This window comes from Centruroides sculpturatus, unplaced genomic scaffold, assembly GCF_000671375.1.
Source record: "Centruroides sculpturatus isolate CEXI.00-Female unplaced genomic scaffold, Cexi_2.0 scaffold311, whole genome shotgun sequence".
NCBI classification, from domain to species: Eukaryota; Metazoa; Arthropoda; class Arachnida; order Scorpiones; family Buthidae; genus Centruroides; species Centruroides sculpturatus.
Window position 1 is genome coordinate 246,575 of NW_019384505.1, and position 27,840 is coordinate 274,414.

The 27,840-nt window shown below is 30.9% G+C and overlaps 1 protein-coding gene across 1 annotated transcript; it reads right to left on the reverse strand.

Moving 5' to 3' along the window:
• Positions 1 to 4,322: 4,322 nt before the first annotated feature.
• On the reverse strand, positions 4,323 to 12,965 carry LOC111622202 (cytochrome P450 4V2-like). Its single transcript, XM_023364556.1, has 13 exons — positions 12,861 to 12,965; positions 8,321 to 8,390; positions 7,927 to 8,004; positions 7,016 to 7,128; positions 6,852 to 6,937; positions 6,582 to 6,769; positions 6,437 to 6,506; positions 6,231 to 6,357; positions 5,989 to 6,153; positions 5,751 to 5,924; positions 5,608 to 5,674; positions 4,565 to 4,744; positions 4,323 to 4,498 (listed from the first exon to the last, which is right to left on the reverse strand). Exons 1-13 carry the CDS (start codon positions 12,963 to 12,965, stop codon positions 4,323 to 4,325), a joined length of 1,599 nt encoding a protein of 532 aa, XP_023220324.1.
• Between the last annotated feature and the right edge of the window lie 14,875 nt (positions 12,966 to 27,840).

Consider the following 27,840-nt stretch of genomic DNA (forward strand, 5'->3'; position numbering starts at 1 on the left):
AATCTATTATTAATCATAATAACTGTCAATAGATGACTAAGGAATTTATGCAGGTTTAGAATATAAGTGGATCCATTCTCGCCCCATAGATATACACTAAATTGAATGTTAGAAGCGCCTTAGGTTATATGACACAATGGCTGTTAATTGTATTTTCCTTTAAAGATTTTAAGAAATAGAAGTCTTTTTATCTATTTTCTTCGTGTACGTACCAGTTCGGACGAGATAACTGCAAGACAAATAGAACCGGGCGAGAAGCGAGCGGAAAGTTGAATCATCATCATAAGTTTTCCTAGATGTGATTCACTTAAACCTGATTCGAAATTAGTGATAAATTCTTGTCATTCGTATAGCTGCAACATTTTATAATAATGATAATAATTACGAAAAACAATATTAATCACAAAAAATTGATAAAATCATATATATTTTAATATTCAAATTTTTACTTGAATAGAACTTTTAGCACGACTACGATATTCTGGATTAATTTCCGTTTAAAAGGGCATTATTTAATGTCATAAAATATGCAATTTATTTATCTAAATCGATGGAAAAATATTTTATTTTATCAGGAATTTCTGAGCGTGGGATAGTAATCTTATCTAAATATTTTAAATTGACGCCACTTAGATATTAATATTGGATGTTGTTATTTTATTTATTTAATTTTTATTATTTATTATTCAAGCCGTCATCAAATATTAATTATTTATTTATATTTTAATAGTACTTTATTTTGTTTACTAATGTGTAGTAAACAACGGGGATGTGTCATCGCCAGTGTTTACGATTGAGCACATTGAAAACTTGTTTATCGATGAAGTTTCTCTAGAATATATGATCTTAAATATATTTAGTTTTACTTTTGTCATTTCCTCCTTTAAATTTATTAAACTTTATTTTATTTTTAAAATTTATACTCAAATTGATATGTTCTATTTATTGATTATTTATGCTCTATTAAATCAATAAGTAACAACTAGATATATTAGAAAAGATAAAAGGTAAATATTTTTATCATAGTTTAAGTTTTACTACTGCTTTATATATATGATATTATATAGCAAGATAGTCACAGTTCATTGAAGCGTAACTTAAGAAAGAACTTGAAAATTTAGAAAGTATTCTGAAGTACAGAATTTTAAAAAGCAAATTAATTTCCATTTCCTTAATACGAAGCAACTTAAGATAACATTTGAGGTAGGCCTAATGACACATGAATGAACAAAAGAGTGTTAATTGATTTTTAATTATGCTAATTGCATTTGATAATTAGCAATACGTTCTAAAATACATTATATTGAGATAAAGAAAACTTTGTAATTTTGCTTATGGCAAAGGAGATAAATTACTTATTTTAGTGCAGTAGTTTACTATATTTTTGGCTAAAATGATTAACAATGTTTTACTTGCAGATTCGTTACAGAGAATTGAAAATGCTCGATTAAGAAAACAAAAGGACATGAACAGTTTCTAAGGAATTAATTTCCTTCCTTGTTATGGAAAGGTTCAATATGTGATTTGTATAAAAACTCATTTCTCAGTAAAAATATCGATAATTTCCTGAAATATTATCAGATTGCGAAAGTTTAAATTCACTTGGCTTTGTTTAACGATAATTTTATCTTATTCGATCTTCCAGTTTCACCACAAAATGTAAATATACAAAAATTATCAATATCAATTGCTGCAAGAAAAATAATTTAGTAAAAGAATAATTAAACTGAAATTATAATATAGAACTTAGAAAAGTAGAGGAAAAAACTATAACTGAAACTACCAATTTTCTTTTAAAAATAGATTAACACCTTCAAGCGTGGTAGGAATATCTGTATTTATGTAGATTATATACGAGTACAATGAATATACTAGCGCTTTTTAACCATTTACATATGCTTAATTTAGTGAGGCATATTATTATTTTTTTAAATCTCTAAAATATAACAATATTGATAGACTAATCCTGTCATTATTTGCTCTTAAAAATTAGCATCAGATTTTCCAATACAGTTAGAAAGAAAAATGATTTATTCTTATAATTAAAATTAATTTTTATTTATTCATTTTTTTAATTCAGCTATATTAATTTAAGTATGTCACTTTTCCATTTATTTAAGTATGCATTTTACATTTTAATGTTTCATTATTTTCGTTAGAGATAAAGCGCAAAATATTAATATAATCTCAATAAATTCTAAAATGTATCTTACACTTACACAACACATTTATATTTTGCTATTGTTTAAAGGTAATAAATTTGGGCTTTTCTGTATTAAATTCTGCGATAATATTATTAAAGATAGTCAAAACGAATTAAAAAAAAATTAGATTTAACAATTTTGATAATATTAAATAGAGATTTTCTAACCTATTTTTCATAACATATTTTTTTCCTCTCTAGTAACAGAATTTGAAAACTGTTAGTATTGTGATTTGTACGATTTTCCCGCTTAATTTTTTAATTAAAACGTCTCATTCCAGCTCCAGGGGATGCGAGAATTGTTCTGGAAATAGAATTAGGTTATTTCTTTACCTCAGGGAAACAAATAATGAAAGAATTGTTTAACGTCTCCAGTCGTAAACTTTCTATTTTGTAGCTCGTGATGCCGAACTGTTATTAAATACGATAAAGCAAAATTAATTGTTTGAGAAACTAATAATGCAAATTCTTCGTAATGATAACATTAAATTTTACAGATTTTTTTCCATAGTTGTTTCTATTCAGAAACAAAATATAAGGAAGAGAACTAAAGTTGTATTTTAAACAAAATTAATGTTGAATTGCTGTTGTTATCATCCAAAATTTGGATTTAAACAAGGTCAGTGATGGAGTTATATTTAACGGTTCCTTTAAATTAACCTTTCAAAAGGCTAACATGATATTGATATAACACACATTATATCTGATTATATTTAATACTAATTAAAATCTATGTAAAGTAATATTAATTGGTTGATAATGCGGAGTTTTGTCTATCTACAAGACAAAAAAAATTAAAATTTTTTAATTTTTGTTTTCTGATAAATTATTTAGCCAGAAATGCTACCGTGTAAAAATATAGTTTCCAGATTTTCCATTATTTATTACACTATTTTAAGAAATCTGTAACGTTCTAAGTCATAACTTATACTTCTTTATTTATATTGATAAAGCTCTTAATTAGGATTAAATTTTATATGTAAATATAGCATAAGATTAATGAGCCAACGAAAAAGTTTATTTCTTTCATTTAATTATGCATAAACTTATGTAGTTTAAATAGGGTGAATGAAGTCGTTTTTAAATATCAAAAATTTAAATTAATATTTCATTATATTAGTATGCAGGGTGGCCCATAAGTCACTTTATCTTTTACGATAGAGTAACGCATAAAAATCATAAAATTTTACTTTGAAACCAGCGAATTTTTTGGGGATTACCTGAAGGACCGTGTATATGGCAATAACCTCCGGACTATTCAGCAGCTTAAAGACAATATTTGGAAAGAAAGTCAAATGCTGAAGCTTGATATCTTAAGAGCTGTTATAAAAAAATGCATTAGAAAAGTCCTATGAAGCATAAAATAGGGGTCATTTGTGTGACATTCATTTTCTATCATAGTTAAAATAAACTTTAATTTTCTGTAATTTATAATATTAAATAAATAAATAAATACAAGTAATTAAAAAACAAAAATCTTATTAAAATTTTAAATGGTTAAGCGACTTATGGGCCACCCTTTATTTATTCCAATTAAAAACGACTTTTATCCGGAAGAATCAATTATCCTATTATCGGTTCGGAACGATGAATGTTTTATAGGCTAATATAAACATTCCTCAGAAAGTTATTCCATTTGAAATATTTTATGGAATTTCTAAATTTTAATTAATAATATTTTGATTATTGCGAGCGAAAACTATTCAAAGAAGTATATAGATAAATATGTATAGATAAATTAACTTATCATCATGATTTTAAAAATAATCTAAATGGCAGCAACAGAAAAAAATGTAAAAGGCAAAAAAATTAGCAAGTTGTTCTTTTTTAGCAGAAATATTTTGAACTTAATCATTTATTTTTCAGGATGTGGAAGGTAATAAAATTTTATAGATAATTTTTGATTATTTCGAAATATTAAATAGTAATAGAATTATATATATTTATATATGTTAAAGAATTCTTTAGGGAATTTTAATGTTCTTACAACTAATTTACTTTATATAGCTCTCACACATAGATTTTCATAGTGTTTTATCATTAATTTCCTCTGTTTTATCTTTCTTTTTCACTTTAAAAATGAGAGTATGTTAATAAATGATATAATTTTGATTAACTATTAATAAATTGTTTTATTTTCTCGTTCTTTTATTGTTATGAATAAGCCATTTTTAGGTCTCAAAACCATTTCCGCGATGAGAAGGATTTGATCACGCTCTTTTAATGATTTCAAATGAAAGTTCCTCAATACAGTTGATATTACGGTCTTTAGTTCCATCATGGCGAATTTCTGACCTTTAATAGTAAATGAAAATTAATTATTCGCCGGATTAAATGTAAAGAATAATAGAGTCTACCAACCAATACAGTTTCTTGGACCGGCCGAGAAAGGAACATAGGCGTAAGGATGTCTGTTCAAACAGTTTTCGGGTAAAAATCGTTCCGGTTGAAAAATCTCAGGATCAGGAAAAATCTCAGGATCACGATGCAACATGTATGAGAAAACAAAGCACGTCGTACCTTTTGGAAGTAAATATTTATCTGGAATTATTAAAAATTTTGTCAGATGTTGTTTATAGCTTTGCTTAACAATTGAACATCTGTTACTTAGACAAACAAAGCGATAAAGAAACGGGCGTTAATCTGTCAGTTGTAAAGTAACTGAATATATTTTGGATTAAGCAGGGCTGCATCTAGAAAAACTGATAAACAAGTTACAGCTTGGTCTCGTGTTTGGAACGTTAAACATAATACAGAAACCTTGTGACTCAGTTTGGTACGGCGTCTAACTGTCGTTCAATGCAACACGGTTGTCGGATTTTTGTTCAGCGCTCGTCTCTGACTGTCTCTGAAGTCTACTCGACTCCATTTCAAATGAGTAATTAGGAGAAATCCCTGGAATAACGGTGATCGGACATGAGGCTACTCACGCCATCAGTTCTAGTACTTCTATCTATGAATAGGAAATATGCAGTAACTGACTCCAAAACGTCATTCCTGGCGCGAACATGGGATATGCAACGTTGCAACATGTCAGAAAACAATGTTTCTTATCAATTCAAAACTTGTTTGGTTTCTCCTTAGTGGCCAAGTTCTCTTTCAAGGCCAAACTTATTAAGTTTTCGGCACTATTTATATTTTCTAAATTTATTTTGGCAGAATGAATACAAAACACATAAGCCCGCACATGCAAACACATGCACAGTGTTTTGATGACTACTATCGTAACAGCAAGGAAAAAAAATTAAGGAGGAAAACATCACAGTTAACAGTAACTCAAGCGATACAAGCATGTTAATATATTAAAATATGTTTGTCTTATTAATTAAATATATTTAGAAAATAAATACTTTAGTAACACTTCATGTATACTGAAATAAGTATAGTATTTCTACTTAATATACCAATGTTAGTATCTTCATTAATTTCTCGTCCCAGAAATGGAACAGATGGATATAATCTTTGAGATTCCTGAAATTTAAACAAAATATTATAATGTTTTTTATGTATAAAAGTTGAATTGCAGTTCTAATCTATTTTGTAGTACCTTTATAACGCATTCGAGATATTTCATCTCCTTTAAATCATCTATTGTAACTTGACGATTGATATCATCACCGAAAATAATCTGTTGCTCTTCTTGGAGTTTTAACTGTACTTCTTGATGCAAACCAATTAGATAAAGAGTCCAGCTCAGACACATGGCAGTCGTATCGTGCCCCTACGAAATTAGATAATTAAAATGCAAATCTCACTAACTATATCAACAATTTTTTGAAATTTACCTCGAAAACAAACGTATCCACTTCTTCTCTGATATCTTCCTCACTAAAATTTGAATCCTGAAAGTGATGATTTAAGAGAAGATCCAAAAAAGCTTGACGTTTTGGTTCCATGGAATCAAAATCATTTACTTCAAGTAACAATCGTTGTTTTTTAGTTCGAATCACCTAAAACATTGTGTTTTATGCGCTTAATACAGTATATATATATATGGTGCTATAGCATTGATTTAAAGTAAATTTACCTGCATAGAAAATTCGTGAAGAATATCCAAGCTTTTTTTAAATTCCTTTCCGAAATTGGATCTGTAGAAGATAAAATCCGACCACAACCAAGGTCTCATTACACGAGCTAGAAACATCTCACCTATGCTGGAAAGTAAAATAATCATCATTGAATAGAGTTAGTTTTAATTAATTATGCTAAACTTAAGAAAATAACGATACGCACTTATGAACAGATCGAACGTATTCAGATTCTGTATCATACTGGGCATTTATACTTACACCCAGAATAGTCTCTGAAAAGGGTGTAAGTAAGAAAGTTTAATTTAGAATATTTAGTAAATCAGAAAAGAGAGAAATTCAAAACAAACCACATATAATATCCAATGTGCACATAGTTACTAAAGGAACAATATCTACAACTTTTCGATCGGATTTTTTCATGACATCGATCAAAATTTTCGATTGTTTATCAAAAATGAACAAGAAGTCTTCCAGAATGCGGAAATGAAAGCTCGGAGTTAACAATTTCCTTCTCTTTCTCCATTTATTCCCGGTACTGTCAGAGTAATGTCAATAACTTATTTACTTTGTTAACGTGATGAAATAAGTAAATAGCTATAAAACTTATTATTACTCGCCTCGTTAAAAGTCCTGTACCGAGCCAAGGTTGAAGAAATCTATATTCGTAGGCTTTATCCATAGTTCTAACTCCGCTGAGAAGTGCCTGACAATTAGTGTTATTTCGATGAAATTTATGAATATTTTAACCTGAGAATTTAAGTTATAAGCTTACTGTACTTACTTCAACCATTTCTGGTTTGTAGAGCGCTACAATCGGACGGAAACATACCCAAAATCTGAATACTCTTTCTTTTTCGAAAACTTTAGTAAATCCGGTTAGAAGTTGAAAAAGTACTAAAATATAAAGAAAATGTTAATCATTTTTAAATATTAAATGATTAAATATTAAAGAAATAGATTTTTCAGTTCAGGCCTACACCACGATAATTTGAGAAACTCAGTTTATAAATGTAAATTAACAGTTTAATTAACAAACGTTTTCGAATGTACAGTACAAACTATTGTATCTCTTCATTAAGCAATTCAAGTAGAATATTTAGAACAAACTCTAGGATAGTTTTTTTTTAGCCCACTAGTTGCCAAGCGGATAAAATCATTAAACACTGATCTAAATCCCACCACTTTGGGGAAACAGTGGTTCACGAAGTGGGCGCTATCGCCCCAAGTTGAGCCAAGGTGGCTCAAAAAAGTTCGGGAATCAATGTGTTAAAATCCACTTATAAGTTATTAATATTAACTCTGTTTTATAATTTCTTCTAAATTTTATGTTAAAAAAAGTAGTTATTTTTTGCTTTGTACGTTATATTTAAAAAAAACTATTTTATGACTGTTTTTTTACAGCAAAGTTACTCGTTGGCAATCTGCCAAGGGGGATAACTACCGGAAGGAAACTGGTCCCTATTTAGGTGTTAGAAACGTGAAGTAAACCCGGAAAACTCCACGTTGGCGAGGCGCGAACCCACTAACAGACTTTGGGAATCACTGTTTTAACAGGAGGGGGGATATGATTCTAACAAATATCATCCTACTACAAATGCTAAGATTATGTTAAGAAATTTTATAAGGTTAGACAATGGTCCAGTGAATAAAATTTGGGCTGGTTAATTAAAAAAAATTTAAAACAATACTTACAAACGTGAGGACAGTCCGTGTTGTGATACGTCACACTTCCGATATTTCCTAGTATTGGATGTGATTTTGGTCCAGGAACTAGAGATAATAATTTATAAAATCGATAGTTACTAAAATATGTAAACAAAAATAGTATTACTATTAATAAAATTATGAAAATGAAAGTAAAGTTAAAAGAGAGTGAATAAGGTTGTAAATCTGGAATTGTGGCGGCTAATCTCATTTCTCTGATCTAAATGTGGGTTTTGAACGTTGTTTTAAATGTGTTCGATCAAATAGGTCGAAACTCAGCTTGAGCAATTTCGTGTGTGAACCTCTTTCTTAGGATTTAATTATATAGAGCTGAAAGTTATATAAATTAACGAAAACTTGTCAGAATTTGAAAGTTAATTACAAGTAATCGCAAATGTTAATATATTTACGTCATTAAGTCGATTATTTTTGTAGTTCGATAAGTAAATCAGCTATTTATTTTGCTTCGGATAGGTTGAGTCAGTTAATTTATCTAATTAAATATTATCAGTTGCGATTAAGTATTATCAATTGTGTAGATTTCAAATAAGAATGTTTATTAATTTTTCAAATAAAAGCCTTTGCATAGATAAACCTTATAAAGGTTTATTATTGTTAGAGATAAGCTATAACATTAAAACCATATTAGTCTATATTTAGTCTATACAAAAAAGGAATTGTTAAATATCTAAGACGTTTGTCCTGTAAATATCCTTACATTTTAGTAGTGTAATCTAGAGTTATTTTGATAAATAACTTTGTAAGATAATTATAAAGTGGATAATATCTTAAATTGACGTATGTCTATTGCATATTAATATCAGATAAGGTTGAATTTCCATTTTTATATTATTATTTAGGATTTTTTAGATGACTAATCTGTTTTTCAAATTATCACAGCTTATCGATCAATTGTAAAACTGAAATTTGTTTTTATTGATATAATTCTTTGATTATGCGATGAACTTAAATCAGCTGAGTTGGGAAGTTTCACTGTTGCATCAACCTTTCTATATATTACATCAGTGCAAATCGGCCTTATTGATACAGACTAAACAATGAACTAAACGTTAGAAAATTAAATTTTGTTTTTATTTGATAATGTTAGAAGACCAAATATGCATTAGCAGGCAACAAACGTAGCCTATATTTATATATAAACTAGCAAAAATGCTCGGCATTGCCAGGACGAACAGTAACAAGGACAAACAAAATGATAACCACATTAAAAGTTTGGTTATTTTAGCCTATTATTATGTTTATCATGAAGTATCAAGGGGATAAAATTGAAGGGGAGGGCAGATTTTATAATAGCCTACTATTTTTGTAGGATTCTAGAGAGTAACTGTGAAAAATTTGGTACAGACGGGTTTAGAAGTGTATAGAAAACAGACATAACTTATATACATTTATAAATATATTCCTTGTTAAACTGTTATTATATAAACAAATAATTTTAATTAATTGTAAAATATTTAAATATTGTCATTAATTTAAATATAATTTTATTTAAAAACTAAAAACAAGAAAAATATTCATTATAATTCTTTATATTTTGTATGTACTTTAATATATTAAACTTACATTTTGAGATTTATAAGTGAAAGCCAAGACAAATTTTTAAATCCCAGTACTTTTACATACTTAAAGTAATTTTTTTATGTACTGTACAGTATATATATATTTCTTTATTATGAAATACTAATTTTATTTTCAATATACATTCCATTACAGACTAGAATAGTTTTCTAAGAAGTGGTATGTAAAAAATGAATTAATAACTATCACTTATGTCATGTTGTTAAATCAGGTTGATGCATTTTAAACTAATTACGATGATTAAAGAATTTACAATTAGTCAGATTTGATAAAAATAACTGTATTCGTATCACACTCTTGAGGTTGATGAACTTTTACGAACACCATGGCGCTTTCCAAAACGTTTTAATAATAGGCACAGTGATGATAGGATGTTGTCTGTATTTTACCTTAAATTAAAATTGTAACTTATAACTTTGAATTATTTCCTTCAGCTAAAGACACATAATAAATTATTTTAATTATATTTTCAATTAATATTGCTGTTGTATAGAGTTAAAATTATTATCTATTGACTTAATTTTTAGTATTTTTTTTAAATGTATATTTGACATAAAACTTATTTGTGTGCGTGTTATAAAGAAAGCTTCAGATAATATTTAATTTTATCCGAATTAAATAATTTTTTGGGGTGAAATTAATCTAAATATTTTACGTTTTAATCCACGAAAGCTCAATTTATGATTATTATTTTTAATATTATTTCATTATAAGTAATTTAACTGAAAAATAATGATTTAAGTTAGCCGAATATATCGAAGGGCATGTTTTTACAACGTTTTTAATTAAAAATTTATCAATAAAACTCATAAATTTGAAGTTAATGCGTGAGTAGATATCCGAAACATATAATGTAGCCATCTCAAAACAAAATAGAGCATATAGCCATCTCAAGAACAAGACACGAATAGTTTCCTGGCCTTCGTCCGACATTTGTAAAAAACTGGAATATATCCAGCTCTGTTAGTTAGAAGCCTGAAAGGTTTTTGCCTGGCACCATTCATTATAACATCAATTCTACATTTAATTTTGAATGATGTGTAACCAATGCCAACAGAGTGAGATTGCAGTCTAAGGTCAATTCAGAAGAGAAATGTAAACATATTGATCGTACTTTTAAATACAATTAGACTATTAATACAAAGAAAATAGTAGTTTATAAGTCGTGAAGCCTGGTATATATATTCTATCTAAATAAAAATAACTATTACCTGATAGCCAAGGATATTTTGTTATTGTTCTGGATAGTTTGTTTGTTCATTCATTTCCTAATTTAATATGAAACTATAAAAAAAAGGAAATTGAAATAAATACTTTAGCTGAATATCAGCAATCAATTTATTTTATTGTTTGTATTCACTTAAATTTTCAAATTAAGCGAGTTTAATTTTCCTGTATTCATTAAATTAATGTGAATCTTTCAAACCATTTAAAAAAATCAGGTTACATGTTTAGTTTTGTGAATTAAAACACTTTTAATGCATTGTGTATATCAGAAAGCATAAAACATAAGCAGAATAGAATCTCATTCGTTTTTGTAACAATGGCTTCCTTTTTTTCTTTTGAAATAGAAAAAGATAGAGCGATCATCTTTCCATTCTAGGAGGACCGAAAGACTTTCTTTAAATTTCCATAGTAGTTCGATACTAATCAATTTTACAGCTTGTCTACTTTTAATGAATAATACACATTATACAATTATTTGTTAAAATTCAACATTTAAAGTTATATATTAATGCTTACATACAATAATATAAATGATTACAATATGCACACAAAAATGACTACATATATATAGAAAATGAAATAGAATGAAGATTATTTTTTCCATATAACTTTCTCCGGACGTATACTACAATAACTAATGCAAAAATTAAATTATCGATATTATATTGAAAGACTAAATTAGTATCTAAAGTACACTTTTTTCCTTATATGATGATTGTATATTTTTTAGTAAATGAGTAGATTTTTATCAAATATTAAAATTTATTATATTCTTAAGTATATATTTGACTAATGTAATCATAATTTAATCAGACATATACAGTAGGCTTATAATATTTAAATATTGTATTATTATTAAGAAATAGAACATTGTAGCGCGGAAAACTATAAGGTGATGGTAAAATTCTTAAAATTATTCAATGTATGACAAGGTTTGTAATTGTAATTATAATACACTAAACTTAAAAATATTAAAATTGTAATAACACAGCTGGAAAATCATCAACAAGTCATTATTTTTCATATTTTTGAAATTTAAGTTTAATGTCTATATATTAATTAAGAGAGGATTTCAGTTTGTCTGACTTAGTTTGAGTAAACGACTGGGGCTAAAAGTAGGTTCAGGTATCAAATTAAAGTTTTTATCCTTTAAATGATTCCGCTGGAGAGAGATTTGAGAAAGGTTCTATGATTCTGGTGTGGCGAAGGTGCAAAGGTATAATGTTAAGTCTATGGGAAAAACACGTCAGGGTCTCGTTAATCCGGCACTCTATAATCCTGAATGTCCAATGCACTTTCTGAAAAGTAGCAGGTAATCCAGAATCATCCGGCATGCTAGTATTTTGCAATTCGGCATTTGTTTGGACACCTGGTACTCTAAAGATCCAGGGCATATACAAAAATATAGAAAATGAAATAAAATGAAGATTATTTATTATGATTAATTAAGAGATATAGTAAGTATGAAAAATAAATAACTTATTATAAGCTCACAAATCATTGTATATGTTAATTTTGTGCAATAATGTGTTCATTAATGTTTATGTAGAATTTTCAATCAATTTTAACACAATGTAGTCACACGTTGTCTTATCTTAATACTGATTATAGACATTCATTCAATGGTTATTTGAGTCTCTTAGGGCCTTAACCGCTCGACATCACCATCCTACATTCTTGTAGTTTTTCTACCGGGATATACTAAGCTCTATTTTGTCGACCGATGGTTCTACTGGCGTTATCTATCTCTTGTGCACTTTGTGTGTCTTCGCTTTCTTTTATGACACTCAACAGATCTTTGAAGTATTCCCGCCATCTGTTCAGGATCTTGTCCTCTTCTGTTATCATCTTGTTGTTTTCATCCCGTACAAATATGCATTTAGGCTTGTATCCTTGTTTAAAGATGGCAGTTCTTTTGAATAACTCTCTAATATTGTTTTCTCTATAGCTAGTTTCTATACTTTGGATTTGTTCTTCTATGTATTGTCTCTAGGCCTTGCGAATATATTTTTAAATTTTTTTACAGCTATTTTTGTACAGTTCATACCTTTCATCTGTTAGTTATTGTCGAGCTTCATTTTTGTTTTCTCCTTTACTTTTTCTCTAAATCCGTCATTGTACCATTCTTTTTGAAGTTTTTTCGTTGTATGCCCAATGTTTCCTTCTCTGCCAATGTGATACAATCTCTCAACATCCGTCATTGGTCGTTAACATTTTTAGGAATATCTTTTGTTAATGTAGCTTGTAGTCTAGCTTTCAGTATCTGTTTGTATGCCCGTCTTTTTTCCTTCTTCCTTTTGCACATATTTTAGGTTATGAGGAGTTATTTGGTTTCTTTTACTTGTCTCATTTTTGCTACTACCAGGAAGTGATCTGATCTGTTATTTTCACCTCGATATGATTTAACATCTAGTATGGATGAATGCCATCTGTAGTCTACAAGTACTATACATGATCCAGCTGATTCCTTGTAAATGAATCAGGCGAAACTCGTGTTTGTTTGTGAATTAATTTATGGGGAACATAATGGTCTTATTAACAACCATGCTCTTGGATGTTGCAAATGGAACCTTTTTTCCAATCCATTATCATTGGTTTCGGCATGTAAGCTACGTCTGTAAATTCCAAACTGTCTCCTTTCCTATTTTTGTGTTACATTCCCAATTACCATTGTAATTTAAATTTCGGTGTTCTGTCAACAAGATCTTCTAGGGTACTTAGAATTTATCCTTAGTTTCATTTGCCTTGACTTCTGTTGGCGCATGGATGTTAATTATGCTTGTGAAAAATATGTTTGTAAACGGAAAGGGAAACAAAGGAAGCGACAATCTCGCTAATTTGATTCAAAAATGGTCCGGTCATAAACCACTTGCGGAGGTGGTAAACACCTGGCAGTAAACAGATGATTGGAGAGTGAGCGAGATAGAGGGAAAAAAGCTCGGGACTGGTAGCACAAAGGCTTCAGACACTTAGCAAGTCTGTTGAGGATAGAGAGTAAAAGAGAGAGAGAGAGCATACTCCTCTGAAAATTACGCTCAGATACGGGTAAGTGCTGAGACCGGACGAACAGTGCAGATAGAGCCAATTCACTGACCGAGATCTCTCAAAAACTTAATCGCTTGCATATGGTCATTCGAGAACACGAAGCATCACGCTTTGTACGTTCATGTAGTTCTAATCGATATAATTTGTAAATAAAGTGTATATAATGAACTGTCTTGAGTGTGACGGTGTGCTTCTAATGGACCTACATCTAGAACATTTCAAGCCGTGTTTTACCTGATAAATCAACTTGAGAAGACGAAGTTTAGGAAGAAAACTTCACTATGCTTATGTTAGACCATTTTCCCCTTACCCGCAATCCGTTAGTATCCGGAGGCTGAGCAGTCAAGGTGGAAGCCTACCGCTCTGGGGACCAGGGATCGAATCCAGACGGATCTATCGAAAAATCCCCAAGAATTTTTCGTGGTGCCCAGTTCCTCAACACCCGACCGCGCCGATTGTGGGCCTGGCAGAACCCATAATGGGTTTTCTAAAAGAAACACTCTTAAATCCTCAATCATGATATGCGATCAGTAATGAACTCCATCTGCAGCATGCTGGAAATGTATTCATTCTTGATGGTAAACCTTGTACCAAACTCATGTTTATTGCTTCCTCCATACAATTCGCCCAGATGTGAGACTACCCTCTTCTATCCGTCTTGTTTCTTGAAATAGTGCAAGATCTATGTTGTATTTCTTGAATTCTTCAATTGTGTTTTTTAATGCTCCCATAGTGACATATAAACTTCGTACATTCCGTGTCCCAAGTCTTATTCAATGTTTCCGTTTTCTTGTCGTTGCAGCCGATTTGATTAGCCCTTCCTGTTTTTCGATTGTCTTGGTTTCAAAACACCGTTGTTTTCCGAGGTACGGTTGTCAGCCCTACGTTCAATCTCCACCCAGAAGGACCGGACAGTAAAGTAAGTTTACTCTAGAATATTTTTGTATACTGAAAACAACGATTCTTTATATCAGGACGAAACTTAAAAACGTTGGATTCGAAAACGCTCGAATAACTCGACTAATTAGGCTATAGACATGCGTAAATACATTGGAAGTATTCAGCAACATGCACTTGCACAAAATGTACAGTAATGTCTGCAACTTTCAGATCGCATATAACGATTTCAATTTTACGAAAATACAGAAACGCCAGATAATCCCGACATTTTTTACAATTCAGCACTCATTAAGTCCTGCAGTTTTCGGATTAGCTAGCTTTTACTGAAATTATATTTATAAAATAAAGTTATTATCATTTTAATATATAAAAAACGTACTATACATTATCTATCAATCTGATTTCGAAATTCTCTTCAAGGAAATGAAGCAATTTTTGTTTAAAACAATTCCAAGAAATTCTTTTCTTGGAATTGTTTTATGGCGTTGGTAATAACAAAACTCGAATTTAAACTCAATAACAAAAGAATTTAAACTCGATAACAAAGAGAGAACGCGAAAACTACTACAAAAGTTTTAGCATAGCCGGATGGCCGAGCGGTCAAGGTGGCAGCCTACCGCTTCGACTGAAATAATTAAATCCTAAATATGCGGCCGGATGGCCGAGCGGTCAAGGTGGCAGCCTACCGCTATGGGGACCTGGGATTGAATCAAGACGGGTCAAGGAATCCCCAAGAATTTTTCGGAGGGTGGTCCGTTCGGATAAGTTCGGCTCCGTCCCTCACCACCCGGTCGCCCGAGGAGTGACCGCACGAGCAAACTCCCAGTGTTCAGGGAACGGAACCCTAGTGGACCAAGACAGTCTTAGAAGAAAGTTCTCACGATATCATTTGCCATAACTGTTGGAATCGAGGTCATTATATGAGAAGTGGCAATAGCCAAAATTTTATGGGTTCGAAAAAATGCGAAAACTCATGGATAAGCTCGAGGAACAAAAAACCTAATGGGTCGGACTTCTGACGGAGAGCCCTGTTTCCAAGCTGCTAAATCCCTCTTTATCTTTTAGTGTCTCGCAATTTTGAAATCAAAATTATGCACTATTTATTTGGAAATCGAGGAATCTCCGCTTAGTGCCATCATTGATACGGTCTCAGAAAAATCATCGATAAGTCGAAAAATATGTATAGAATTAAGACTAAAACGTCCTGAAATCTATTAAACTAATTGTAGCCGATAACAGAAAAATAGAATGTGAAGGAACTTGTATATGTAGACTAGAAATAGTAGGAAATAGTATTGAATTTGTGTTTGTAGTATTGGAAAATTTTCCACATGATTTATTACTAGGTAGTGATTTTTGTGAACAAATGAAAGCAACCATCAGCTTCAGAGACAACTTATTTATAGTGCCAATGGAAAGAATTATATTAGTCAAATTCAAATGCCCCTGTTACATCATGGCAAAGAAAAATTCCGTACTACCTAAGAAACACTTGAGGATGCTTTTACTATGCGTACCGTAAAAGTTCGCAACAGGGTACAGTAAAAATAAAGCACGAAATGGGCGAGAATGGTATCAATGTTTTATCAGATATTTGTGAGGTGAGAAATAATGAATGTATAATTCTAGTACTAAATAGCACTCCAACTGTTTTACTTCCAGCGGAATATACTGTTACCAAAGGGAAACCATGTGAAGAATATTCCTTTGTAAACTTGTCTTTATTATCACAATCAGACAGTAATGCAACAGATTCAAATATTATAAGGCCAAACGTTAATCCTTCGAAGGAAAGAAATATTAGTTTATTGGTTCATTCTTATCGAAAACTGAACATAGAGTCGTTTACTTTTAATATCGGGAATGATTTATCTGAAGATTCTGTAAAACAAGTAGAGAAGGTATTCAGAGAAAACTTAGACGTATTGCCACGAGCAGTTCCGATTTTGGAGTATGCACCCTAGGATCCCATGTAATAGTAATGAAGCCTGATGTTAAGACACCGAAGTTCACCATGAAGTCCCTAGACCAAACAGATGACAAGGAATCAACGTTGACGCAAGAGAGCAGTTATTCCGAAGAAGAACATGAACCCGATGATCCGCGAGATACAGATTACAGCACAGACGATCTCCCAGAAGCTAAGAAGAAATATTATCTTCTACTGTACTCTTAGAAGAATAATTGTTACGAGCCGAGACGTCTTGTCCTAAAGATGGGAGTGCTGTAACTGACAAATTTTCGGATTGGACTAGAACCGAATGAATCATCGACCGAGAATGAATAGCTTCGGAGGTCACCTGCTTCGGAGGTCAAAACAGATAAGAGAGTGCATATAAACGGGCAGAAGAAAAAAGCACTTCACTTGTTGCCGAGACGTCTAATAGTACAAAGCAAGGGAAAACGAATTGAAACCCCAGAATAGACTGAACCTTGCGGTACGGACTCACGAATGTCAATGACTTTAGACTTGTACCAGGCTAACATCACCGTTAGCCGTAACAAATACAGTATCTATTAACGATAGATACTATGTTTTTCCATGAAACAGCCACTTTTATTTCCATTTTTGTTTATATCCTTACTTCGGAGGGTTTACAACTGAATTTACTGATATAAAACAAACACAAATAACCCCCAAATTAACAAACTCAAATCTATATTTAAAACTTAATAGATTAAATATCCATCAATTATTTTAAATCATGTCAATAAAACACATTAATTAATTTCAATAAATATTTAAAACTCACTGTTACTTTTCTTCTTTCATTAGTCAAGCTATAGTTTAATAATATTTCGTAAGAAGCATTGTCATGGTAGGCCATATGAATTAATACTATAGTAACATATAGTTTAAATAACTAATTATTGTAATAATAAATCATTAGAATTATAAATAAAAATAATCATGATAATGATACACCTTTTTTTACATGACATGAAAAATGATATGCAGGATATAAGAAAATATGCTGTTAACAGTAAGTCTCGGCAATATTTAAAACTTAGAAATAATTGCACTGAAAGAATTTATGCAATTTCTAAAATTTGAACTCGTCCCAAAATGCAAAACGTTTTTTAATTTGTTTGCTTTCAGTTAATGGATCACTTTTCTGCTTGATTCTTGAATGTTCTCCTTTCAGAATACGATGTCCTCAATCACTTCATCCATCATTCTTATTCGAAATTTTCTGAAATATTTCCAGATTCTCGGCATTTTAGAGTTAGAATTCTAACATGAAAGTAGTGTCACTTAAAATTACAAGCTACTCTTAAATAAACAATAATAAAAATAATCTTGATAATATTTTTATGAAACTATAGAGATTCTCAACATATGTTGGATCTGTATTTCTAAAAAATATGACTTAACGGAACGACGTTCATATTCTGTTTAATTGCGTGGGAGAAATAGTACGTATCGGATCAACTAGAAATTTCGAATTTATATGAAAGTGCATAGATATATAAATAGGAAATACTTATTTTATTGTGAATGAAACTGTAATACAGAAGTATTTCTGTCCTTCGGGCACTGGGAGTGCTTTTTTTAGATCCATCGTGGGCCATACCCTTAATGGGGCAGCCGGGTGGTGAGGGTTGGTGCCCAACATATTCGGTACTGAACAGACCCGAATAATTCCCGGAATTTTTCGACATGTCTCCAAAACTAACGCCTTAAACCGCGAATATATTCAACGTATATGGAATTTACCGTATAACTAAATAATCAACGTATATGAAAGATCAGTGGCATCCGCAGAAAATTTTCCAGGGAGAGGCAAAGCTTGGAGACAGATAAATAATTACATCAATATATTTTTCATTTAAATACTTAAGGTTTACGGGTTTTTCACATATAGATTATAGAATATATATACAGTATTCTATAATCTATATGTGAAAAACCCCTAAACCTTAAGTATATATATATATATATATAAATAGACCAGCATATGCTCGAAGGTAAAAGTTACATATCTCAATCACTTTCACGATTATAACTTGTGGAAGTTTTTATTCAATCCCAGAGAGAGGAAAATACCCTATTCACCCCTCTACTGACACCCATGTCGAAGACCGTCCTTACATGATTATTATTAAATAAAAAATTAACTTTTCCAGTGATGATGTTGAAATTACTGTATGTTTAAAAAAGTCATAAGGACTTCAAATTATAGAAAATAAAGTCGCCAATAATAATAATAAATGAAAGATAAACACTCATGTAATAATCTGAATAGGCGATAAACTGAGTTTGTTTATTGAATTTTTTAATTATATGTGAGCTAGAATTCTTCTGCGCTATTCAGTATTGTCATTTTATAATTTTGTAATAGTTAATGGACATAATTAAGATTAGTGTTTAGGCAGAGACTGATTTCAGATCTCAAGTAAAAACAATATGTTTTGTCACTAATGGTGGTTTCATTAACAAAGTATATTGTTAATAGTGCAAAGTTTAAGAATATCTAACCATACTTTTTTAAACATTATCATAACAACATAAATAACAGTTAATGCTAAACAGAACTTCATAGTTAATGTGTATTTATTTATAGATGTTGAGGGTTTCTGTATTACATGAAAGCAAATTTATATGCACAGTCTTTACAGTTCGCCAAATTTACTGTTGGCACCTTATGGAATTTAGCCAGAAAACTTTCAATTGTCTTTCAAATGAATAATTGTTGGCAAAGTGCTGAACAGGTATATTTTTTTATGTAGGCAGCTAAATTAGTTTTTTTTTATAACTAATGTCTATAATTCAAACTGGCCATTTATTCGATATTCTATAATCTATTACAGAATATGTATTTGATTTCATTATATACGAAAATCCTAGTTTTGTATTTTTTATAATATGACTATCAAAAAATTGGTCATTTAGCAAATTGTAAACATTGCCATAATTTCTCATGAAGAAATTAATGTTTACAATACATAAGAACGTATCTTTATATCCTTTGTACTGCAAACACACTGGAGGGGAGGATTACTGGACACAATTGTAAACTCATTTATGGCAATTTAAAATTGCAAACAGATGGATTAAACCATGCAATTATTTTGTAAACATTCAGATTAAAATTTGAAAACTTTTCTATTAAATCAATATATTATGACCATAACATAATTAATTATGAGTAATATAGATGGTTTATATAGTTATTTCATCGGATATATTGATCGAATAGATAGTGATGAATGTCTAATGAGAATGCCGATTTAGAATATAATAATTGATTGCTTCATAAAAACAAAAAAGAATCGCTTATCTTGAAATATTCATTATTCAACAATGTTTAAGAGTTATTTATAATAATATCAATAAAATAGGATTGTAAGATAATTTTCATAAAATCTCTAGAATACACAATTCGATTGCAGATTGTCTGATTCAAAATTAGGCATCTAGCAATCCTACATGTGCGTAATACATTAAACAAGATAATGCATTTCTGAGGTGCATTAACTTGTAAAGGTAATATATAAAAAACTAAAAATTATAAAAAAATAAAACAAATATTTCAGTTACCCACCAATGAACGAGTGGATATACCCACCATTGAACAATGTTACTTGGTCGCGAGTTGGAACCTAACCAACGGATTGGTTTCGTTGAATTTTTTGGGCTCTCCACACGCGTGTAAAACCTAAATACGGTCAATTTCCTGTATAAAATTCTCCCGGAAACCTATTCTTGGCAGGATACCCATGCATTTCTTTATCTTATCAATCAAATCCAATTCAAATATTTCAGTTGTTACTATTACACAAATACAAGTCGGTATAAATACAATACTTTGTATTATACAAGTATATACGAAGTATTGTTCAATTTTGTGTGTACAACCAATGGGTAAGGCGACAAATATTTAATTAATGTAATCAAAGCATATGTAATCAAATATTTAACATAACATCTATTTTGTAAAGACTTAATCTTATTTCTAGCTTTAAATTAATGAATGTAAAATTAATAATAAGCTGATTTATATTGTTTTGATCCGTGGATAATTTGGTACTGTTAATTTTAAGGAGGGGTTTTTATGCGTTACATTTAATAAAAGAAATAGCACCAAGACATAATTCTGTTATGAAAACTTAGCCAAACAAAACTTTCTTTTTTATTTTCTAATTCGATTTGAGCATTTATAAGTGAAATAAAACCTTTTTTTTATTTTATTATACATAATTTTTATAACTTCTACAATTTAATTTATTATAAATTATAATTAAAAATTGATGTTTTGCTTCTATTCTGAACCCAATACATTCTGTAAATTTATAAGTTATTATATTCTGAAAGTTGAGATTTTAATAAGTTTTGTTTGCCAGAAAAAAGTTTGTAGTTTTGTTATGAATTCTTTATTTTTAATCTAATCTCCGTATGTTATTTGATCCAAAAATGGCCGTTTTCTTTTTATAGCTTATTAATGTACATAATGTTAACAACTAAAGGTTTTGTCATTTAACGATAAAAATCTAACCATCCAATCTGTAATAAAATAAAATATTTTGACTTTAGTGATTTATGAAAAAATTTGAGGTTCTGTTTGAGAAAATATAAATTAAACTATATAATGCCTTACTGAGATGGATAACAAAAGACGATGGTGCTTAAATATAGCAAAATTTATATCTATTGCATATTTTGTTTCAATTTTTAATAATAGATGGCACCACTAACAAAACACGTTTTTAATTTTTATTTTAATAATAGTTTTATTACTCGTAGATTGTAAAATTTTTATAATATTTTAAATATTTTACAATTTTGTATTTTAATTTTTAAATTTAATATCACTTATTTCATTATCAAACAATTTCTCATTTAGTTTTACATAAGTATTACTTTTTACAGGAAATACTGGACGATCGTAATTAATTAATTAAAATTCTCCTGTTCAACGCTGTCTAGAGAGATATTTAGCAGCCTAAATGCAACCACCATATCTGGTACGATGACATTTCAGGACAATTCCGTTAAAAAAGTTATTGCCAATACTTACCACTTTGGTACTTTTGACGCTGTAAGCAATAAACATTTTATTTCTACAGAACGAAACACTTATGTCTAACAGTGACGTTAGCGATGCCGGGCTTACTGTTCAATGTGGTCCACATTTGGAGGGTGTAAAACCTGAAGACGATGAACCAAACGTCGGACGTTGAGCAGCATTCAGTTTTTGATTCATCGTCTAATAAATCAATCATTTTCATCAATTATGAACGCAGTTCAATGCCCGGCCATAATTAATTAGAAAGTTTGACTCGGATCTTCCGGCTTGGAGATGAATTCGAACGGATTAAAAAATCCCAGGAATTTTTCGGAGTGGTCCATCCTGGATACGTGGGTTCCACTCTCATCACTCGACCGCTCCATTGTAAGACTGGCAGAATTCACGATGGGCTTGTAAAAAAAAAACACTCCTAGTGCCCAAAGGACAGAAGAAGTACAAAAAAGACCATAATTGACTCTTTGTGATGCTTCTCACACTCAACGAAATATTATTTTTCAAGGCTGCTAAATTTGCAACATGTCTCGATAAACTACGTTTTTTAAGTGTACCTACAACTAAAAATCATACGGATTATGTATGATGATGGGAAACCAGGGCCGTGTCGTGCTATGATACAGAGAGGCGGCACCGTAATGGGGCGGCATAAGCAGCATTTAAGAGGCGGATTTCGAAGACTTGCATCATGCTGAGAAAATCTACAGCACGGCCCTGTGGGAAACGCACGAATAATACATATAAACTGCTATGTGCAGCGTTTGATGTATGAAAACACTTCAGACAGAAGTTAAAGGCACTGTAACTGAGCACTGAATAGCGGTTGAGTCTACTCTGGGTTTCATGATCGAATTTGGACAAACATCCAAGAAATTTTTTATGGATGATCTATTACAGATATGTAAAGTTTGTACTTCACCACCCGACGCCCATTGTAGACCTGATTGAACCCACGAGAGTATGGAAAGAAGGTCCTTTTTAGTGCTCACAGGACGGAGAGTCAAAAACTAAAAAGAAAACAAATCATTAGAGAAACTTGGAAATAATCATCAGGATTAATGGAATATTTACTTACAATTTTTGTGATTACTCAGGATTTATTTCTTCATAATTTGAAGTTTGGACTATTTACAAAAAGTCAAAATTAACTTTTGAATCCATCTTTATCCTTATTACACTACCATAGAAGTAACAGTCACAAAAAGTTTTTTGCTTTGAAGAACTCTTCTTAAAACACAGGTAAAAATTGGTGAAAAATCCCAATGGTTAAAAAAGATCAAGTGTCAGCCTTTCTCTGTAGGTTTCTGACACTTTTACAATTAAAAACACAAAGAAATTCTTCACACTATCATTTTTATCCATTCTTTTAAATTTCTTTGTGTTTTTAATTGTAAAAGTGTCAGAAACCTACAGAGAAAGGCTGACACTTGATCTTTTTTAACCATTGGGATTTTTTACCAATTTTTACCTGTGTTTTAAGAAGAGTTCTTCAAAGCAAAAAACTTTTTGTGACTGTTACTTCTATGGTAGTGTAATAAGGATAAAGATGGATTCAAAAGTTAATTTTGACTTTTTGTAAATAGTCCAAACTTCAAATTATGAAGGAATATTTACTTTTTTTCTTCAAATAAACGCATGTGAAAGCTCGCATCACAGTGTGTTGTTAAAGCGACCAAGCTTGTGATAAAGAAAATACAATCTTGATTCCACCAAATAATAGTGTTTTCCTAATGGTTTTTAAAGTATTTTTCGTTCTTTTTTTCAGTGAACTTCACAGATATTCATAGACGTGCTTGCGCCTGATATGGCTGCCGTGTAAAAGTTTACGCTCATAATTTCTTATCGGTGTGTCTTTCGGAAAAGAAATGTTTTAGATAAAATTTGTTTATTTTTGTTGTAGAATCCTAATATGCAACAAAAGAAAAACATTTCCATTTAAGAAAATGAAGTTGACTCCGTTTTCATAGGTTGTAGCGCTGTCTATGATGAAACCAATAGATCAGTGTTTTTCAACCTTCTTGAATACGCGATCCCTTTACAAGTTAAAAAATTCTGGCGACCCCCCTAGGGCCATATTAAAACTATATCAGTGCTTTTAAAAACTATGTATTTAATTTTCTTTCTGTTCAGACAAATTATTTTTGATTAAAGTGAAAATTTCAAAAGAATCGACAATAACCTAACACACACAAATACAGTATGAAACTTCCTTTAATTATAACGTTGGGTACGGGGAGCTGTTGACCATTTTTTTTACGGATCACAATTGTCAGCTTCTACCTTTACACTTTTTATTTCTTTTTGCAAATCAGCTAGACACTTTTTTCCGCTATCATTTTCTGGTGTGGGCTGTAGTTCTCGTTGAAATTGTACTTTTTTTAATAACGTGTAGCACCTATAAACACTTGTCTTTTTCTTTTACCCGCGACCCCCCCGTGTAAGGCTTCGCGACCCCCCTGGGGGTCGTGACCCACAGGTTGAAAAACACTGCAATAGATCATATTGATGTTCCCTTGAAATGTAGCTTTTGGTTCAATGATTTTTTCGTAGGATGCGTATCTTTTCGAGTACTTTTAACTTTCTACTCAAAGTAGACGGTCAAAATGAAATATATATATATAAGGACGTTTGTTTGCTTCTTTGGTTGTTTGTTTGCTCACTATGCACGCCTATTCCGTTCGACCAATTGTTATGAAACTCGGCAGTTACATTCAAATACTTCCAACTTAGATAATGTCGTACATTCCACCCTAAATTATCGATTGAATTTGTATGTATAATGGCGCAAAATAGACGCACCATTATGCCATTACTGCGAGAGGTAACACATATCACTTGCCTGCCTGGAGTGTAGTAGTGTACTGTACATTATACATTTCCTGTTAATTGTTAGAAATAGAGTCGTGCCGGTTATATATCTAATTCCGGTCCTATATATGAACTTTATATGAACTTTATTTCTATTCTAATTCCGTTTCCGTTATTCTAATTTCGTTCAGGGCAAAATTTTTGCCCTGAACAGAATTAGAATAACGGAATAAAGTTCATATATAGTTAATCTGGTCCTCTTTCTCTCATTATTTGCCATAGACTTTGGGAAATTTAGAGGAATTTTAAAAAGTTGTATCTCATACAATTTTTTTTTTTACTTCTATTAAAATTCATTCATGATCAATAAAGTATTTTATGGTTTTCTTAGTATGTGCTCTCTTTGATAGCCATTAATATTGATAACATTAAAACTCTGTTAATTATTGCATCACATACAGATTATTGTATTGTATAAGTTACTATTATATTTAAACTATCAATAATATTAATTATTCGTTTGCTTATAAATAATGATAATGATTAAAACTACATATAATTTTTAAAAATTCTTTCAGCCCTACAGGGCTGAAAGAGTTAACGTTAAAGAGATGTTATTCAAGCGTGAGTTAGGACGAATGAAACTGCGCAAGTGATGTTAATCACGTGTGCAATTGCATTCTTTAGTGGAACTTTGATGCAGCCACTTCCTGATGAGTTCTGGGTTGCCGTTCTTCCGAGAGGGCAAGCGAAGAGTTGCGTGTTTTTCTTTATTTTATTATTATAAAAAGGGATGAAAATAAGCCAATACACATAGGAATAAGAGAAGTAAGAAGCAGTTATTTATTGCGACAACATCACAATAAATAACGTCTTGTTCCTGTACATTGTAGTTTTTCTGTTAACAATAAAATTAAATTGAATGCTGGTCCTCTATCTAAATAAATGACTGGCATTCATTAGAAAATATTTGAATTGAAATAACCTGGTTTCGAAAATTCGTATATGCCTCCGTTAATGGTGCCTCCTCCTTCAAAGCTTTCCATATCCCTTTCGATTTTTATGTATCTAATTCTAGAAATTAAAGAAGGACAAGTAGACGAACGTTAGAGGGAATTTGTATGTATATTTAAATCACGACTATGAATCTACTCTATTTAGCTTTTTGGCAAGAAATAAATTGTTAATATCAAGTTACTACATAATTTATTTGTGTGGGTAGAGATTTGCAGCATAAAATAAATACTTACAGAACGAATTACCTTTCTAGCTAATTCCACGTGTTGTGGCTGTATAGACAATTATAATTACTGCACGTGTTTGGTAGATTATTGTCATTTTAACAGTTGATTTATTAAATTAATATCGAAAAATTATGTTTACCACATGAAACGCATCGTACTTGGTTTATGTACGTGTCAATAAATTATGGAAATTAATTTTTAAGGCTTTTCAACATGATCGCTTCGCATTGTCATTGCCATTCAATGATAATCCGACAAGATACACAGAACGTGTAGAAAGAAGACTACGGTCTAAATAAGGGGTACTCAGGGGTTCGTATTAGGCAGAGCCGGCCCTACCATAGGGCGAACGAAGCAGCCGCTCCAGGCGCTAAGTCCTAGGGGGCGCCTCAGTGATAAAGAAAATTAAAGGGTATAAATTAGGGGCAACCAAGGGGGGCGCCATAATAGGATCTCGCTCCATCCTAAAACTTGCCTCGGGCCGGCACTGGTATTGGGTACACGACTATAAGTTTGTGGACCACATTAATGCAAAAATCATGAAATACTGAGTCAGTTTCAACCGGTAAATAAATATATACTGTATTTATATATATCATACTATATAAAGCTAAAAAACCGGATTTTTCTTTCTTTCTTTCTGTCACTTTATGGCAAAAATGGCCACTAGGGACGCCCCTAGCTATTATTTAAATTAATTTAAATTAACGATATAAATTATTTTATATTTTTATAGTATATTATTCAGTATATTATTATTTTTATTTGTAATTTAGTATGCCCCGATGCCTGTCGGGCCTTTTGACTGGTTTTATAATACAATTTTCATCCAGCAACGCGTTGCGTATCATTCCATCCGTTAAAAGATTTTATTTAAGAAAACTTTTATATCATTAATCATAATAAATAAATAAAATTGTGTGTTATGAGATTTTATTACAAAATTTTAAAAAATATTTTAAATTATTATACAATGGTAAAAAGTTTAATTTCGAGTGTAGGGATGTGTTTGTAAATGCTAATAACAAAGAAAATCTTCACTGAGTCCGACTCCTCTCGATACAGTAAATTCTTCGTTACAGTATTTCGAAACTCAAGGAAGCAAAAAACAGTACTTTGAATAAGGCGGTCAAGGTGGTAGCCTACCGCTCTGGGGAACCCGAGCTCGAATCCGAACGGGTCGAAAAATCCCGAAGTAATTTTCGGGGTTGGTCCGTTCGGATGGATATGTCTGGCCCCGTCCCACACTACCCGGCAGCCCTATTGTGGGCCTGGCCGAACCAATAGTGGGCTTGCAAAAAGAGGCCCTCTTAGTGCCCACAGGGCGGAAACAGTTTAAAAAAGTAGTCTATTTTGAATTATCCGAACTATTTTGTAATTCTCGAATATAATTATCACATTATATTAATTCTATTCGAGAATTACAGAAAACTTTGATTTGAGAAAAGGAGGTAAGATAGATCGGACACATTTTGAGAATGTGTTAGCATATGATGATGGCAAATGCAATATCATGGGATGTCACTGTTTGCTAGAAATATTTAGGTTTTACATTTTCTGTCCGATTATTTATCCAAGTATTTATTATCAATAATTTGCATATTAAAACAAATATACATACACACATTTTTCGGGTAATTTCATCAAGTCCAAGCTGATCAAAATCGGTGGGTTGCAGGACACCCGTACAGTACATTAGTACAGTATGCCCTTTTCTTAATTCCCAACAGAACTCTAAAGATTCATTTTATTTTAAAATTAGTTACTCAGTTTTTTCACAGAAAACTTTTTACTAATGAAAAATTAAAATAAAAATATTTCTATTAACCGAAAATTGTTCTATTGGATCGTGATTGTTTGATCGAGTACCGAGTTACTATTGTGTTTGATTAAAGCGATTTTGATATATGCGGTAGCATCGAGAAATTAATAATTTGCGTTAAGGAAAGACAGAGACGAACGGACCACAGTGGGAATTTATAGGTCTACTTTTTTTTCAACTGCAGCCCAATAATTATCCTCCAGTAACCGAGTGAATAAAACCACCGAAAACT